The following is a 17,740-nucleotide window of genomic DNA, read 5'->3' as shown; positions in this document are numbered from 1 at the left end:
TCTCACCTTGATTTCTCTTAGGAGAGCAAGTCCTGAGGAATGATAATCGTGCCACTGTCAGCACAAAACTAAGGCACATCTAATAACAAGTAAAATTCCACCCTACCTATGTTCAGGATGCTAAAACATCGAGTATTTTTGAAGTTGTGATACTAGTATCAAGTTCAGGAAATGGAACATTTCCGTGGCTCCCAGGCCAATGGTAACATCTACTGTTTCTGAAACCACATAACACTTACCTGTGGCACAACATCCTGTAGAAAAGTCACAACACTTTCCATGTACGACTGCTCCCTGTAAAGGAGAAAATTGGATAAAATTTATCATGACAGCTTAAGACAAACATGGAAAAGCTCTTTCTACAAGGCCTAAGAAACTCATTCATAATATTTTTTAAAAGGGGGGGAAAAGACCAACTCACATCACATGATAATTCTGCTAAGCTTTCTCGGTTCATTGTATGTTATTAAATGCAAATGAGATCTTAACATTTTTAAACATTATGTCTTCTGAAAAGTTATGCTCTCTTAATTTGATGTAGGTAACTTCTAACTCATACTTGAAGGAGTGAAGACAGAAGACTTGGCTAAGGCAAGCTCTTCCTCTTGAGTCAGAGCAGAATGCCCTAGTTAGAGCAAGAAAAACTGTTGCTGATGACTTGGTATTTAGTGGCCTTCTCTTTAAAGTGGTTATGAACCTAGTCCCTTACATGTATAGAGAAAATTGAATCTGTATTTTTCTACAGGTAACTTTTGCCATAGGCAAGACATGGGAAAGTATTAAAATGCACAAGGACACTAAGATATTTTAAAGAGGAAGTATATAGATATCGGCAAGTAGAGAAATAAAATTCTTCAAAATGTCAAATCAAATTCATTCCAGAGAGATGTGGAAAATTACACTTAATAATGAGTTATCCTAAATTCTCTTTTAAAATATACCTTACATACCTATAAAACTAAGCCTAAAAAAAAATTTTTTTTTTATTAGACCTGTCTCTCCAAAATAATTTTTCCACCACTCCCTTAATTTACTCTGCTTCAGTCAGATGCAACTTCAATTCCTAGATTACACCAAGCTCTTGTTTAATCAAGACCTTTACACCAGCTTTCTGCCTAAATTCCTTCCCATACTCTGCCCTGCCTTTCATATCTCCAGCTAAAGTGTTGCCTCCTCAGAGCAGCCTTCCCTGATAGCCTTATCTTACTCCCATTGTCATTCTCTACCATGGCGCGCTGCACTGATCAGAGCCCTAAGGACTTTACCTATGTACTGTTTCCCCCACTAGAATGTAAACTCCACTACAGAAAGGAATCCATCTCTCATATTTACCTTGTACCTCCAGAATCTATAAGCCTGTACTTAGGCCTGGGTAGATGCTCAGGCACTGTTAAAAGAATGCTAAATGAACTGAAGCGTTTTTTTAAACCACAAAAAGTATGTATTGGGTAACAAAAAGCAATAAATGTTGAACACGGTGAGACCGCATAGACAAACTGCCTGGATATGATCCAGGTTCCCCTTCTTGCTGTTACTAAGAACGATTTACTTAATTTCTCTCTGCTCTGGTCTCCTCACCTGTAAGATGAAGAGTGAAACAGGACCTACCTCACAGCTAACAACATGTTTAACTTATTGCCATGGTCCATAGTTAGCAAAGACATATAGCCTTGGGAAATGCAGGAGGAGAAAAAAAGGAAGTTTTGCGGTAAAAATATCATATTCCACATGTACTTTTGTTACTCTGAGAAGACAATCTTTATGTAACATGCTAAACTTCCCAAGGGAAATAATCTAAGATGCTACAATTTCCTTATGAACATTTTAAAAAGCAGAAAACAAATTTCACCTCCTTAGCCAGGTACTGTAGGGTCTTAGTTGCCCACCTCGACCTACTTCATATAAGTCAAATTTCCTATATTTCATTCATGGAAACAGTTTGCCTTTCCCACATCTGCTCACTCTATTCCATTTGCCTAAAATACACCCTTGATTCTAACTGCCCAAATACTATTCAATCTTTGAAGTACGCTATAAATGTTAGCTTCTTAATGAAACCTTTTCAGGTCTAAAATACTAAAATACTCCCACTAAATACAAAAAAATACTCTCTCTAAATTCGCATGCTGTTTGATTAGCATCTTTTTTACTGATTATAGGGATTTCAAGCATACATATCTTAAAAGCATATTAGATTATATGCTCCTAGAAAGTATACACATGCCTTGGCTGGGTGGCTCAGTTGGTTGGAGCACTGTCCCATACACTAAAAGGTTTCGGGTTCAATTCCTGATCAAGGCACATACCTAGGTAGTGGGTTCAATCCCTGGTCAGGGTGCATACGGGAGGCAACCGATTGATGTTTCTCTCTCACATCGATGTTTCTTTCTTTCTCTCCAACCCCCCTTCCTCAACGCATCCTCGGTTAAGGATTAAAAAAAAATAAAATACATATGCTTGGTCAAGGAAGGCTTAAAATATAGAAATGTACCCTTTATGACGCTGACTTTGAAATTTTCTACCTATGACCTCAGTGTAAGAAATATTTACATCACGTTCTAGTAAACATACATGAATATATCGACGTGTGACACAAAACAATGCTAACTCTCAACTATATTTTCTATTACATTCTATTTTCGTTTTTGAATAATGGTCCTGATCCAATAAACTGATTTAATAACCCACTAATTGTTAAACCTGGAGTATGAAAAAGACATCCCTCTTTAGGATTTAGCTTGGTGCTTTTCCTGTACTCTGTAAAAGTGCTGAATACATCAACTTGACCTTCCAATTATTCCTTTTATTTGAGCTTGGCAATGATATTTATCATCCTGTAAAGCCAAAATTAAATAGGTTCTACAAAAGTAATCACTGTTCAGAAAAGAAACCTGAATGTTAAGTCACTATTCTGAGTAATTTTGTCTTCAGTTATTAGGCTTATCTGAAATTTGCTTACGTGACAGCCTGGGGGCGAACCACAACTCCACCAGTACAACGACTGGGTCTTCTGGGGGAATCTGTAGCCATGGCTTCATGCACAAAACCTGTTTCCAGAGCAAAATTAGAAAAAATGGATCATTATTGTTGGGAGTAGGGAGGGAGGTTTATGGTTGCTCACTAGAGATCCCTTGTCAAAAGTGCCAAAATGTAGGAAACTTTCCCAGCAATTTCTATTACACCAGAAAAGAGGGAGGACAGGAGGTTTTAAAATTTTTAAATTACCAAGATTTTTTATTTGAACCAAACCTCAGAAACCACAAAACCAGTTAAGACTCTTGCTGGACCCTTTGATCTGTTAACATAAATTAGAAAGGTAAGGAGAACCAGATCATGGATGGGAAGTCTAGCACAGGATCACTTTATAAAAACAAATGTGCTACCTTAGTAGCCAAAATTTTAAAACCCACTGAAATCTTATGTTGAGACACTGAAAATACACACACTGTACAATATTTCAAGACCAAACAGGACAGTAGGGTAACACCATCCAACTAAGGCTGTTGGTAATCCGTGAGTAAGAAAGCATATTGTAACTGTGTGGTGATGGATCTTAACTAGACTTACTGTGGTGATCATTTCACAATATACACAAATATCAAAGCTTTATGTTGTACACTTGAAACTAATATAATGCTATGTGCCAATTATATCTTTTAAAAAAAAAGACAGCATGGTCATAATGTAGCAAGATTTTTTTCGATCAATTTTGTTAACCCCCTGCTATCGGAACTTAATCACCAGAGTCTAAATCAGTAATAAAAACTTATATTGCATTAGAAGCCCCTTATCCTTTCCTGTCACATCACTGAGTCCTGGCCCCTAAATGTCTAATAAGCATCTGAATCATTGGGGAGGTTTTAAGAGCATGGGGTGTACTTGGTTCGGGTTTAGAGGAGGACTGACAGCAATATTAAATGTCTCTTACAAGGCTCGGGAGAGCCCACAGCCTGGCACGAATCTTGAAAGCCCCTAAACCCCTCACTTCTAAGCAGAGAGCATTCTATCACCTTATTTGACACCTGTGAAACTGAGGAGTCCCATCTGCTACAACCAAACACCCTCTGCCCCAGCTAGCCCAGGGACCCCTTCCTCAATGGGTACCTTCCCCTCCAGCCCCTCAGCCCTCTCATTTCCATACCACCCTTTATTTCCAAAACACAGCCTCCCAAGAACTGTCCTGTGAGGGCCCTGTCTCCTGAGGATGACCCTGGCCAGTCCCTCAGGCCCCACTCCCCTGAGACACACCAGCCCCGCGCTACCCACTTAACCTCCAAGGCGGAGGCACCGCTGCCCCCGGCCGCCCTCTGGCCCCTTGCCCTTCCTTCCTCCCCTCCCCCTCCGATCTCCACAGCTCTCCCACGCCCAATTCCTGCCCGCCGAGCCCTCTCCCCTCACGCTGCTCGCCCCTCGTCCTCGCCAAGCCTCCCCAAAGCCACAGCCCCAGCAGCCCTCTCACCGGCCGCCCCGCCGGTAAACGCTGTTCTCCAGATCAAGCCTCACTGTTTGGAGTCTCCCCCTCGTGATTGACGGCTACCACTTCCTACCACGCCTCAGCGGAACTACCTTCCCAGCCAATCCCAGGAGCAAACTGGCTACGGCCGGGCACCGCCCCAAGAGGTCAGTTTCGCCAACCAGCAAGTAGAAAAGAGACGGACCCGCCTCCTGAAATTAGCCAATCCGCTGGGGCTCGAGGAAAAACAAAACAGTATGTAAATTCGGGGGAAAGAGAGGTGTCAGGTTCGGTTGCAAAGGCTGGCCGGCGGGGAGGAATCCCGGACATGTCGAGCGCCCTTGGCAGACAGCACCCTCGTGGCTCTGTCCCAAAGCATCGTGCCCCAGACTCCGTGCACCTCACCTGAGCGTCTGAGGCTGGGAATCCGAGGACCCGGGACGGGTGTGTTTACATGGAATTCTCGCGACATCTGGGTAGACGCTCAGAGCACGTGGACATGGCAGCTGCCAATCACTCTTAGCTGGCCACTCATCCATTCGGAACCCGCCTTCTGCCCCGCCCTGGTAGATGTGTTTACCTTCCGGGAACCTAGGCTGCCTGAGGGTGGTGGGCAGCCCGGGAGCCAAATTGGTTTTGGTCTGAATGGGTGGTGCGGCAAGTAATATTGTCCATTTAATCTAGGTTTGTGGACCTCGCCTGACTCCTTCTTTCCTGGCTTCTACCTCTCCTAAGGAAGAGATCAAACTCTCGCCGTTGTTGTTTCGTCATTTACATTTCTGTAGAGTAGTGATAACATTTATCGATTTCTTGAACAAACGCTCAGTAAGTACAAAGGCTCTAAGAAGGCAGGAAGAATGAGAAAAATACTGTGGTTTAAGCAGAGTTAATTAAATATAGAAAAATAGTTAGGAAAGGTGAGCAGTAGCCAGATGGACTATGGTCTTGTACAGAATTATAAGGAGTTTCAATTTTATTCTAGGGTGAGAATCTATTGGAGGACTTTCAGCTAGGAAGTCTCATGATCGTATTTACATTTCTAAAAGATCATTCTATCTACGAAACAGAAAATAAGGAGGTGTGGTCTAGAACTGAGCCTAGAAGTGAAGCAGTAAAGGTGAAAAGTCATGAATTTCAGAATATTTTGGAAGAGAGAATTGAAAGAACTTGCTAATGCTTTGGATGGGGGATAAAAGGAGAAGAGAAAATCAAGGAAGATGCCCCTGTTTTGAGCTTGAGCAGCTGTGCGATGACATTTACAGAAAGGATGAACACTGGTAAAGTTCCACATTTTGTTTTATATTTCAGATATTTTTTATTTCTTCAAATTTATTTATTAGGAGTGACTGAAATAAAAAATATAATCGAGTCCCATCATCATCATGGAAATGGCTTTAAGAGAAAATTAGTCAGATGAATATTATTGCTTCCCATTTTCAACCAGTAAATAGTTGCCATTGATATAGGGATGAATTTCTCTGCCTTGGTTTCATCCTTTGTAAATTGTAGAAAGAATATTATGAGCCTAATAGGATTTTTATAGGAGTAAATTTAAAATTCTTGGAACCAATTAGAAATTTCTCCAAATTAACTAATTACTAATTAACCAATGAACTAGTTCTAAGCCCTCCATTTTTTTCTCTACAGAGATGGTCTGTGATTCTCTCATGAGCCTTCAAACGGAGAGAAAATAAAATTTATGGTAATCATTTTTTTAATGGAAGTAACTTATGAGTGCTTTAGCACACATTGCCAGTTCATGAGTCATTTCAACAATCTGTTCTTGTGACGGAGCAATGCCAGCTAGCAAACGCATTTTCAATGTAATAGAGTGAGTTCAAGCCAGAGTTCTGTGTTATTCCAGTTGCTACAATGTCCATTATATTAAGTCACTAATGACTAAAATTGCGTCTTCTAAAGTCCCCAGGGAATTGTCAGGGCACTATCTGTATGCAAGCCAAATTTTAAGGTCACTTTATATTTTATTGTGTTTGTTTTGATAGGATTCAGATTCTTTTTTTAGCCTCAAGCAAACTATTAGCCTCACTTACCCTGACCACCAGAAACACGGATAATACACAATTTAAGCAGTGGTGAAATAATCTGATTTCACATACAACTATGGTGAACATTAATATTTTAACTTTCAATGACGTAAAAGGAAAAACAAAGAGGTTAAAAAGTCGCCATATGATTTATCATTCTACCCAGGAAACCTCCTTGAAACGAGCCTCAATAAATAATTAAACCAAAATTTTTTTAAAAGGTAAAGGTTTGTAAAGTAGGACTGTAACAGGCAAGTTATGAAGTGTGGTTGCCCTTTATCTCTCACATTAATACTACTTTGTAGCTGTTCTCTAGTTGATTAATGTGTAATCCTATTGTATATTTAGCTAAAATGTAAGCTCTTTAACAGAAGGGATTGTTTCATTTCTAGTCTCCATAATGCTCTATTCACTAACAGGAAGAATTACATGTCAGAACCCCAACAGTTTATCCTGAAATCTGGAGCTGGTATTTATGATTAAATATACCAGAAAGGAAAACTATTGGCAAAGACCAAAAATTAGTTACAACTCTTTTAATGACTCTCAGGACATAATTTACCTTCCCCATATGTTACCTTCCCCAGTTAACCCTGGATAAAACCTCCTTTAAAATCTGAAAAAAATTATGATGACAGAGGAGAGTTGGCTTCACAGTTGTGAGTACACAAAACACAGTTTATTCTTTATTATTATTTGTTAATTATTGTATTATTTCCCATATGAATAACTGTAAACATACTTTTGCCCACCCCTGCATTTAGAGGGAAAATACACTTACAACACTTCACTCCATTAGGGCAATCTTCCGAATATCTGGAAGATGATGAAAATAACATTATTATTTGTTATTTTCAAACCTAAAAACCCTATATTCTTTATAGATGGTGATGGACTGCCTCCAAGATGATCAAAAATCACACCCACCCTTTAGTAGTATTCACGGCGTGTGGCTGCCCCATGCATTTATCAGATTCAGCAGGTGTGATTAATAAAATGCAGCCTAATTAACATGGCACTTCTGAGGTTACGCTACAAAAGACATTGTGGTTTATGCCTTGTTCTTCCTGATGTCGCCTGCTCTGGGGGGAAGCTAATGGATGTGTTGTGAGCAGCCCTGTGAAGGGGCACATAGAGCAAGGAACTGAGGCCTCCTACCAACAGGTACGTGTTGTGGGAAGCAGATCCTCCAGCCCTGGTGAAGCCTTCAGACGACTGCAGCCCCGTACGACTGATTCCGAACACCCAGAAACTGTGAGATGTTTATTGTTTTAAGCTGCTAAATTTTGAGGTATTTTTAAGCAGCAATATGTAACTAATATATTTTAATCTTGGAGGAGTAAGATAAATAGGTCGAGAACCTGTTCTACAAAATCTTGAAAAGAACCAGTATGTGAATGTGACATTTTGATATGAAATACGTATTTTGGTTTTTGTTCCAGGCTGCTGGCTAGAGCTCCTAAACCATTTGCCGTTTCCTAGGTATTTAAAGATGTTAGGAACATCTTTTGCCTTTGGTCATTGAACCTTTTCTGACACTGAGCTCCTAAACCCCTTGGAATTTTCTGATAGGAGCATCTTTTGTTCTTATGAGGTCACTCTCAGTGGACTCCTAGATAGCTTCAGGATGGGGGCTGGTCAGCAGAAAGAACAAGCCATGATTAAAAGTTGAATTTTCAGCCTCACCAGACCACTTCCTCCGAGGAGGGGAAGAGGCTGGAAAAATAGTAATTATGGCTACATGGTGAAGCCTCCATAAAAACCCCTCAACCATGGGATTCAGAGAGCTTTCAGGTTAGTGAACACTTACATGCCAGGTGGGTGGTACACCTCAAACCCATGGGGACAGAACCTCCTGCACTTGGGACCCTTCTGGACCTCACCTGATGTCTCTCTTTTTATCCTTTATTATATAATAAACCAGTAAACATGTTTCCCCGAGTTCTGTGTGTTCTAGCAAATTATCAAACCTGTGGAGGGGGTTGTAGAAACCCCAATTTATAGCTACTTGATCAAAAATATGTGACTTGTCCAGCCAATATAGCTCAGTGGTTGAGCATCAACCCATGAACCAAGAGGTCCCCAGTTCAGCTCCCAGTCAGGGCACATGTCTGGGTTGCAGGCTCGATCCCCGGTAGGGGTGTGCAGGAGGCAGCCAGTCGATGGGTCTCTCACATTGATGTTCCTGTCTATCCCTCTCCTTTCCTCTAAAAAAAAAATAAAAAATAAAATATCAAAAGTATATGCGACTTGTAATTGGTATCTGAAGTTGGGGCAGTCTTGAGAGATTGAGCCCTTAATTTGTGGGATCTGATAACTCCAGGTAGGTAGTGTCAGAACTGAATTGTAAGACATCCAGTTAGTGTCTGCAGAAATTAGAGAACTGCCTGGTGTAGGAGAACCCATACATCTGGTGTCATAAGTATTGTGTGAATAAAGGAAGAAATCGTGTTTTCCTTTTAGTGGACATAGTTAAGAAATGGCAAAGTTATATGCCCCAGACTAGACAGAATACTAAAGAATGAGGAGACTCTGTGATGTACTGATACGGAAAGCATCTTCAAGGGATAATTAAGAGATAAACGTGTATAGTTGCACATCTATGCACAGGTTATCACTGAGAGAACACATAAAAAAGGGGGAAGATGTTGGCTGCCCTGGGGACTGCGGTGGGGGTTTTTCATTATGTACCATTTTATACATCATGAATTTTCCATCATGCAGATCTGTTACATAGGCAAATACAATTTAATAAAAATAGAAACATTAAAACACTTGTGATTACATAACGTCTTCAATGCCTTAAAGAATAGGTCTGAACATAGCCCAAGGAACACATACAGAAGAGCTCATTTTAGCATTTGCAATTAAGTGTGTCAAACCAATGTTTCCAGCATTAGATGGCTACTCGGATGGTATGTAATTGGGTTCTATTGCACTAAAAATGTAATCTATGAAAGAATTAATGTTGTGGCATTTTTGCATTAAAGAATACTTAATTCATTACTCGAGTCAAATGGAAATTTTAATTTCATATAGACATAGGATTAGGTTATTGTCTTTAAAACTACTGACAAAAAAAGTGAAAAGTAGCTAAATGGATTTTCCTTTCTTTTAATACACATTCAGATTTGTTCAATTTCTACTTGGTGCAGCTAACCTGGTATCACAGGTCTAAAAGATGGGGAAACCCTTCACAATAAATTGACTCCAAAAGTGTCTTCTAGTTGCTATGTCTCTCTTGGAAAGATCTGAAAACAAACTATTATGCAAAAATCCTTTTAAGATTTTTATATTTTTATTTTAGAGAGATGGAGAAAGAAACATCAATTTGATATTCTACTTACTCATGTATTCATTGGTTGCTTCTTGTATGTGCCGGGACCCAGAATCAAACCTACAATCTTGGGTATTAGGATGATGCTCTAACCAACTGACCTATCTGGCCAGGGCCCAAAATTCCTTTTTAAAAACTAGCCACAATTAAGATTTTACCCAGACCACTGGTTCTCAATTTTCTTATATAAAACTGGTATGCTTCCATTTGTGCAGTACCTAACATACTGTAGGTACATAATCAACTCTTCAATCTTTCAATGAGAGGTATTGTGCTAAGTTAATAAATTTTAAAAATTTCTCATTGTAGAACAATTCACCATACCAAAATGACATACTCTTAGTGTTTTAGTATTAGTTCCTCTTAGTTTTTCCTGTATTACCAAAGTATAGTTTTATTCATACTTAATTGCTACATGTCCTCAAGTGCTTACAAACCATAACTGACTTAACATATTCTTACTGTTTAGACTGTTTTGATGTATTCTAAATTAAAATTAAAGTCAAGAGTACAAAAATGAACATTGCATTTAAGTTACTCTAAAAGCACGATCATGGCACAACAGAAAGTTAATATATATCATTAAAACCAACAACAAAAATCCAGCAACATCACCAACAATTCACTGATTTATTAGATGAATAAACATATATCCATGTAATCAATGAAAACTGTACGATATATAAAATAATTTAAGAAATGTTGGGAATTAGCAGCACCATCCATTATTGAAATAGCAAGAAAAACTTCACATATTTTATGCAAACACTAGAAGAGGGTAACTACTTTAAGACCTAATAATGCCACTGAATGTCCTGGATAACTGAGATGGGCATCTTTTTAAGGAAGCACACCTCCTTCTATTCCAAATATTTAATGAGTATATCTGATAATTAATTTTTTAGAAAAATGCTACTGAAATAAGAGAAAATGCATAGTATTTTAATTAGGACAAGGAGACTAATACCCAGCTACTTCTGCTTCTATGAAAAATTTAGTTCTGAATTATGAAATTAGAAATAAAAAATAATTTTTAAAAGACGAGAGTTGTCTCTAAGAAACATTAAGTGGAACACAGGTCACTATGAAAATACATCACTTTTCCAGTTTGCTTAATAATTTACTTTAAAAAGTTGTATAGTTTCATCACAAGTGACTTAATAAGCATCTTTAAAAGTTTAAATGTATTTCTAAAATCTAATAGATTCTTTTGATTTTTTAAAAACCTTTAGCCCTGTTGTTATATTTACTGTGTATCAGAGTGAAAGACTGAGTTTCTGTGAAGGATACAAATTTATACACATTTTACAGCAACGTATATACCCTAACATCTACAAAATTCACATTTATAATACAAGCAAGTACAAGGCCAGGATTAAACTGTTGAATCCCAAAAAAAAAATCAAACTGGGTACTATTTTTATTTTTATTTCGTTCCTTGAAAAAAAGTTCAACTTCGGCACCATCTTCAAAAAGCTTTATATCCTAAATTTGGAAAGAAGCCATTTTCCAGATATAATTCAGCAAACACAAACAGTTTTTCTGTGCTGGTGAAGTAAAGGATTTCCAATTTTCTTCTGGCCCCTGAGTCTGCGTCGCATGGTAAGTTTAACAGAGTTCTTTCGCTGTGAGGTTGTGGGGAGGCTTGCAGGCTGAGCACTGCTACTTCGACTTAAACCATTTCGTCTATGCTTCTTCATAAGAGGGCCAGAATTGGATTCTTCTAATGTCCTTTTAAAGTTTGCTGGAGGGGTTCTTTCAACTTCTTGGGCCTTCATTTGACCTGAAGTTGACATCTTTAAATTTTTTTGGTCCATGATGGTGTTTGTTGAATTGGTAGGCACAAGGCCAACGGACAGGCTATTATTCAAAGAATCGTGTATCCTTAACGTCAGGGCTTTAGTGCAATTTTCTTCAAGTGGCTCTGGATCTTTTGAGGGTATGACTGCAGCCTGGACATTCCCTCGAGCTATCTCAGCTGGGACTTCTAAGTAATTCTCTGAGAAGGCATTACTACGGACAAGGGCAGGTATATGGTCCTTAGAGTTCAGCCTTGACCAAGGGTCCTCCTCCAGTGACTGAAAAACAAGAAAGTTAACCAAATAAGAAACCATTTATCCTAGAACTCAGCCTGACCCTTGGGGAGATGAAGGGGTTTCATTAGTATAAGTGACAAATCTGGCTTTTTCCTACTTTCTATAATTTCTGAACATTTAGTAGTGTGGAAAATGTGAAGTGAAACATTAAAGCAACGTCATAAGGAAACTCACATTGTTGCTTTGCACCCATCTCCCAAACACAAGATACTGTTCTGTGATTTGAGAAAAACAGGACTCATGGGACCCTACTAAGCATGGCTGGGGCAACTCTCAAATAAATAAGTGAAGATCATATAGAAACTTTCAGGTATTGTTCTTTAGAAGCTTCACAGGTGACTCAGATATGCATCACTCCTTTAGCTTGTACTGCTCAGAATATCCTCCCATCTCCAGAGAGAGAACATTCTTCCTATCACACCCAATCTTCCATTATAATAATACTTTATAAAGTCATTGTCTCATAGTTTCCCAAGAACAGAGATTAAGCATAAATACTCTCTCCCCCCCAAGTATATAACATTTTCCTCAACTGCTTCCTCTCTTCATCAAATAAGACATTAATATTTTTTTTTTTACCAGAAAACAAATCTTTTTTATTGAACACAACTAGGGGATTAATATATTAGGAAAGGCCAAATAAACACTCTTATAGAATGGTGAGAACATATTATCTGGTGTTCCTCTGATATAAAATCCCCTATGGATAAACACTTTTCAAGAAAGTGCTATATTTAAAAAGCATATTTATAGAAAGAATGTTCCCTTTAATGTTTCTATATAAAAAAAGGAGAAATTGAAGTCACCTAAAAGCATTTCAATTTAACCATATAACCATGAACATGCTTTACTGAAAAAAATATATTGACTTTAGGTCCAATGGAGACTGAAGATGAGAAACCCAAGTTCCTAATTTGGTACTGTCCCAAATAGATTGCTTCTTCTAAGAACATACTTTTGCTTTCTGGGGTCATTGGTTCATTTATTTATTTTATACTGCACAGTTTGTTGAAAGCTGAATTCTTCTTATCTGCTTTAAAACTGACTGGATGGTGGGCAGCAACCTTATTTCAAAGTACCAGTGTGGAGAAAGGATAACAAGACAGTTTCTGTTCTAGAATAGTATACGGTCAAACTGTATACTCTCTGACTTTCAATATTATCAAAAACAAGAGATGTATGTGAGTTTATCCCTCTGAATTAGGTTGATTCCAATACCTACCCTGGTCACAAGCATGTTCTAGCTGAGCACAGAAAACTGTATCTAGTCATAAGTAATTGTTGACCAAGAGTTCATCCTGCTTAAATATAGAAAAAGGATTTGCAACAAGACAGGGCAGCAATAAATTCTATAGACAGAAGGCTTCCAACTACCAAATAATCACATCACTAATTTAGGCACAAGAAAAGGGTACTAATCAATGTACTTATAAAAATAAAACATACTGTTCTAGTTTGTATAACAATGTCAGATGTTAGATGAGATTACTTTATAAAAGAAAAAAACAAAAACAATGGGATGATTTCAGAGGTAACAATTTATTGTAATTTCTGTTGTGCTATGTCTTTTTAAATTCACAGATTATTATTCTGACTCTACAGGTGCGCTGGCTTTTCTTCCCCCCCTTTCTCATTGAGCTTTTCCTTTTCCTTCTCTTTTTATTGACATTCTGTGGTAGTAATACATTGTATCTGTTGGCACAGGCTTTACTACTTAGACTCATCCCAGATTAATTAATATCGCTAAGCCTTCTAACATGTTCATAAAGCATTTACGATATTGAGAGATGACCTCCTAACAACATATACTTTAAAAATTTCACTACTTCAGAGATCACTTTCTCACTCCATCTATCAATCCAGCATTAAACAACTAATTACAAATTGTTCCTAGATAACAACTGAATCTAAGTGTTAATTTTCTGAAAGACTTCTCTTCCTCATTCTGAATGAGGAAGAAATGCATGCAATAGTAATATATCATTAACCAGAGGTATTTCTTTTCTTTTTTTTAATATATCTTTATTGATTTCAGGGAGAGGAAAGAAGAGGGGGAGAGAGAGATAGAAACATCAATGATGAGAGAGTGATTGATCGAGCCCACAACCCAGGCATGTGCCCTGACCAGGAATTGAACCCTGATCGACTGGATCCTAGGCCGACACAACCACAGAGCCACGCCCGGCCGGGCAACCAGAGATATTTCTACTAATCTGTCCCAAAACAAAGATCTGACTACTGATTTACCTTAGATTCAAACAGAAGTTGACATGTATATAGATCAGGGGTGGGGAATCTTTTTTCTGCCAAGGGCCATTTGGATATTTATAACATCATTCAAGGGCCATAAAAAATTATCAACTTAAAAATTAACTATGAAAAAAGCTCTTAGATTTATTGAATTTCAAGTCCCACCTGCGGTTGCCTTGACAGGGTCAGACCAAATGATTTTGCTGGCTGTATACAGCGGAAGCCCAGACATTCGACACCCCTGCTATAAGTAGATAAACCTAGTCTCAAATGCCTAGTCTAAAGGTGGGTGTGTTTTAAAAACCATTCAAAACTAACCAAAATGTCATTATATTTATCTAGATGTTACCAAACATGGGATTATTATAACTGAAATAAATCAGAGGTACTAGTTAGCACTCACTGTTAAGTCAATTAAAGTTTTTTAAAAAGGGGAAACAAAACAAAACACAATTTCCTGTCTGACAGGTGTGGCTCAATGACTGAGTATTGACCTATGAATCAGGAAGTGACGGTTCAATTCCCAGTCAGGGCGCATGCTGGGGTTGTAGGCTCCATCCCCAGTAGGGGGCGGGCAGGAGGCAACCAATCAATGACTCATCACTGATGTTTCTATTTCTTTCTCCCTCTCCCTTCCTCTCTCTGAAATCAAGAAAAACACATTTTTTAAAAACCCACACAATTTCTTGGGCAGAAATTAATTAGCCTTTATTTACTTGTTAGGTCAGAGCCAATAATACTAATTATTCTGAATGGCTATAAATATTTTGCCATATTTGGGTGGGGCCAATTGGTTCACAAAAAACCAGGCCTACATATAAGTTAGTACATACACAAATCTCATCTTTACTTTGACTACTAAATCATTATTTCTCCAAACTTTAGAAATAATTTTAAAATATGTACAATCTATGTATAATTTTACTAACTCCAACCAGCAGACTGCAATCATTTTTATTTCAGATCAATATTAAGAATATTTATTCCGCCTGGCTGGGCATGGCTTAGCGGTTGAGCGTTGACCCAGGATCCAGGCAATCAGGGTTCGATTCCCAGTCAGGGCACATGCCCGGGTTGGGGGCTCGATCCCCAGTAGGGGGCATGAAGGAGGCAGCCAATCAATGACTCTCTCATCATCGATGTTTCTCTCTCTCTATCCCTCTCCTTTCCTCTCTATGAAATCAATAAAGATATATTTTAAAAAAGAATATTTATTCCTATCAAAATATCTTCTGTCCCCTCACCCCTTTTTCCACCCTAATGCCTCCTCCTCTATTCTGCTTAAAAGTCAGTAATTCAAATACAATACATTAGTGAACACAAAAGTGATTAATACATTCAAATTCAGAAATCGGCAAATAATCGAATGAACATAAGCTCCTTCACAACTCTCAAAAGATAATGAAGAGCCCGGCCAGGCATGGTTCAGTGGCTGAGCATCAACCTAGGATCCAGGAGATCGTGGTTCGATTCCTAGTCAGGGCACATGCACGGGTTGGGGGCTTGATCCCCAGTTGGGGGTGTGCAGGAGGCAGCTGATCAATGACAACTCTCTCATCATTGATGTTCCTATCTCTCTCTCCCTCCTCTCCATTCCTCTCTGAAATCGATAAAGACATATTTTTTTAAATTTTTTAAAAAATACAATGGAGAGACTTATTATTCAAGGCTTTTCAAAGAAAAGAAATTATTACAAATGTACATAGTGTTAGAAGAGGATCAATAAGTTCCAAATATTAATAGTTAATATTCTTTTAAAAATATTGTTAATATTCTTCAGGGGCCATACCTAACCAACTTTCTATTAGGTGCTATATACACAGTTGGCATTCAGATTAGTAAGTAGGTATTGGTGTGAAGATGGCTCACTGACAAGAAATTATAAAACAAATATTCATCACCTTCTTGAACCTAGTTCAAATCCAAAGTCTTATTATATAAGAAATCTGAAAACTGTTTTCAGGCAACACTAACCAAAGAAACTCTATTAAAACAACTTAAATACTATAGAACTGTATACCTTGACTGGTGGTGTAGAACTTGGGGAAGGAGTCCTAAGGTTGGTTTCTTGACTATTATAGGAAGGGCTATCAGTCAGGTTCAGATAGAGCTCATCTTCATTGGTGAAATTTCCCTGACTGTCCACTCCTGGAGAGATGCAGATTACTATGGCACTGGTATTATCTGCTCGAAGCATACGTTGCCTCCAGCGGCCTAGCGCTCGATTCACAAGCATTTTGGCACAAGATTGTCCATGCTCGCCACCCTGTATTTAAAAGGAGAAGGAAGTCAACCACTCAAATTCAATCACCACTACATATGTATCAAATTAAAAATTAGGTGTTCAATATGACCTAAATTAATTAAATTTCCAAAATGTTAAACGTTATCCACAGATCCCAGAACTACGTTAAAGCAGTACTACTCTAAATTTTAGTAAGTAATAAAATAAGGCTTCATTCTGTGGTTAAATTTCACCTGTATTTTCATCTTTTTGGTAGCAAGAAATCTATCTTCACTGTAACATTAACTACATAGTTATTAAGGCAAAGTTATATAGAAGTTCTCTAAAAAGCAAAGTAAACATTAAGTTATTATAAACAATTCACAAATGAAATCATCAAGCATGGGGGAAAAAATAACTAATTACAGCTCCAGCATATTTCAGGGGATCTAAAAGGCTGTGTGTAAAGAATTTATATGCAGCCCGGCCGGGCGTGGCTCAGCGGTTGAGCATCGACCTAGGATCCAGGCGATCAAGGTTGGATTCCTGGTCAGGGCACATGCCCGGGTTGCGGGCTCGATCCCCAGTTGGGGGCGTGCAGGAGGCAGCTGATCAATGACTTTCTCGTCATTGATGTTTCTCTCTCTCTACCTCTCCTTTCCTCTCTCTGAAATCAATAAAGATATATTAAAAAAAAAATTAAAAAAACAAACGTGAAGAGAGGTGGACATAGACCTTATAACTATGACCGCCCCCCCAAATTGAAACTCATCTTCTCTCAGGGATTCCTCACTAATCATTGTTGCCACACATTCTCTTTCATTGCCAACTTTGCATCAGTTTAATTTTATTAAGGGGCTTCTAATAAATAGAATCCTCACATCCATTTTCATCTACCCTCTGCTTAATATTCCACCCTGCAAATACGTAAGCTATCCAAAATGCAGCTTTTCAACAACTCACCACTACCAGACAATAAGACCTAACTTCATAACAGACTATTCAAAACCTTTTTACCTCCTATTCTCCAGTCACATCAAGCTACTTGTGAAACTTGAATGTCATATTTGTCTCTCCTCTTTGACTTTCCACATCCTATTTCTTTGTCTGGAAAACTGCTCTCTCCTTCTCTAATCTATTACCAAGTAAATTCAACCTATCTTTAAGACTTGTTCAAATATCACTCTCACCCATGAAACTTCCTTATGCAGTCTTCCCCAGCTTCCTATCTTCTCCCTGTTTTCATAACACTTGTTCTAAATATTGTCGTATACATACTTCCTTCAATACTCATTCTAAAAACACGTTAACATTTATAAATAGATTCTTCCAATC

General features: G+C 38.3%; 2 protein-coding genes across 4 annotated transcripts in view; both read right to left on the bottom strand.

Annotated features, from left to right (window-relative positions):
• Positions 1 to 4,524, bottom strand: part of BCAS3 (BCAS3 microtubule associated cell migration factor) — a 420,091-nt gene extending 415,567 nt beyond the window's left edge. For 2 of the 3 annotated variants that reach the window (XM_016203603.2, XM_016203611.2), the window contains exons 1-3: positions 4,460 to 4,524; positions 2,960 to 3,047; positions 240 to 294 (exon numbers count right to left, since the gene is read on the bottom strand). In XM_016203603.2, coding sequence (XP_016059089.1) covers positions 240 to 294; positions 2,960 to 3,030 — 126 coding nt within the window. In that variant the 5' untranslated portion in view covers positions 3,031 to 3,047; positions 4,460 to 4,524. Of the gene's footprint in view, positions 1 to 239; positions 295 to 2,959; positions 3,048 to 4,459 lie in introns of those variants that run through there. The other variant, XM_087826254.1, reaches the window with a different exon arrangement.
• Positions 4,525 to 10,436: 5,912 nt separating this feature from the next.
• Positions 10,437 to 17,740, bottom strand: part of PPM1D (protein phosphatase, Mg2+/Mn2+ dependent 1D) — a 30,206-nt gene continuing 22,902 nt past the window's right edge. The window contains exons 5-6 of the mRNA XM_016204766.2: positions 16,202 to 16,447; positions 10,437 to 11,913 (exon numbers count right to left, since the gene is read on the bottom strand). Of these exons, the coding sequence (XP_016060252.2) occupies positions 11,356 to 11,913; positions 16,202 to 16,447 (804 nt within the window). The 3' untranslated portion in view covers positions 10,437 to 11,355. The remainder of the gene's footprint in view (positions 11,914 to 16,201; positions 16,448 to 17,740) is intronic.

This window comes from Miniopterus natalensis, chromosome 17, assembly GCF_054644295.1.
Source record: "Miniopterus natalensis isolate mMinNat1 chromosome 17, mMinNat1.hap1, whole genome shotgun sequence".
NCBI lineage: Eukaryota > Metazoa > Chordata > Mammalia > Chiroptera > Miniopteridae > Miniopterus > Miniopterus natalensis.
This window is presented reverse-complemented; position numbering and strand designations above follow the sequence as displayed.